This window comes from Puccinia triticina, chromosome 1A, assembly GCF_026914185.1.
Source record: "Puccinia triticina chromosome 1A, complete sequence".
Lineage (NCBI taxonomy): Eukaryota > Fungi > Basidiomycota > Pucciniomycetes > Pucciniales > Pucciniaceae > Puccinia > Puccinia triticina.
The window spans coordinates 7,973,652-7,974,905 of record NC_070558.1 but is presented as its reverse complement, the minus strand read 5'-3'; the positions used below and the strand labels follow the sequence as shown (position 1 = coordinate 7,974,905).

Here is a 1,254-nt window from a genome sequence, read left to right as displayed (position 1 = left end):
GTTCCCGCTCGACGCCGCCCCTCGGTTTGATTGACCCATCAAAGGCCTCATCATCCAGTGACCAAGAGATCTTGACTGAAGTCGAGCCATTTGACCACTTACAACGCTCGCTCTCCTCTTTCGTCTTCCTTCGCCGGTCGATCTCCAAGCTCCAACCTGCGCAGACTTAGACCCGCAACCTCTTGCGAGATCTCCAAACGATCACCGCGACGAACATGGAGGCTGCCAAGAACTTTTACGATGAAGCCCAGGCAAAACTGGATAAAGTCCTGCCTCGCTTCAACCAACTCTCTGTGAACTCCCATCTAGTAGACAAGACTATTGGTCAGGTCGAAGAGAACACGGTCTCTCTCGTGTACAAAAACAGCCGAAAGATCCTCGCCAGTGCTCTCAAGAACATCCGTGACGGCAAACCAGCTCAGTCCATCCCGACGACGGAGCCGAGCTCTTCTGAGATCGATTCCCCCAGGCACGCTGATCACCAATACCTGGTCTGACCTTCCACCCGAGCTCCTATCGCCCACACCACCCAAAGCAGCACACATGGGAATGCTGCATGAGGCCAGGCAGATCAACAAACGGCTCTGGCTACACAACCGTTGGCTGGCTGGTCTCATCGGCCCGCCTCTCGCAGTACCCCCTGAACTCGAAACCTCACTGCCTCCCAAGATCCTTGAACAATCCCGGAAAATGCTCTCTGAGTTGAAGAGCAGAGCCGCCGATGTCGGTCCGACTGGTTTGCCTCGCTTTTCCACTGGCCTGCCAAAACCGGAACCAACTTTGGCTGAGACACCCAAAGCTCTCCTTGCACCTCTTGTGAGGATCCCTGCTCAGATCCCTCAATCACATTCCCTTAGCCCGACTCCAGTGAAAGTAGAATGCGATCCACTCAGCGAGCTCTTACCCAAAAGACAGCAGCATCCCACTCCTGGTCCTCCGCCTTTAGACCTCTCCCGGGGCCCACAAAACCAGACCAAACGGTTTGCCAGACGTCGCTACCAGAACGTGTTGAGCCAAGTGCCCATCCTTGTCCATAGCAATCAAAAGAACAAGCAAGCAATTCAAACCATCAAAGAAACTCCGTTGATGGAAGATAGCTTCGATGGCCAATCCGTCGATCGCAATTGGATTACTCCTTTGCCCTCCTGCGATGGGGATCGTCATCCATTGTATTCGGTCAAAATGGCCGGCAATCGTCTCGGGGCGATCAACTTTCACGACATGAGCAACAAAGATTTGGATTGGATGCCTTGA

The 1,254-nt window shown here is 53.7% G+C and overlaps 1 protein-coding gene across 1 annotated transcript; it reads left to right on the top strand.

Moving 5' to 3' along the window:
* Positions 1 to 215: 215 nt before the first annotated feature.
* PtA15_1A875 (uncharacterized protein) lies at positions 216 to 1,254 on the top strand (the record flags this gene model as incomplete). Its single annotated transcript, XM_053165947.1, is given in 2 exon segments — positions 216 to 491; positions 511 to 1,254. 2 exon segments carry the CDS (start codon positions 216 to 218, stop codon positions 1,252 to 1,254), a joined length of 1,020 nt encoding a protein of 339 aa, XP_053017088.1.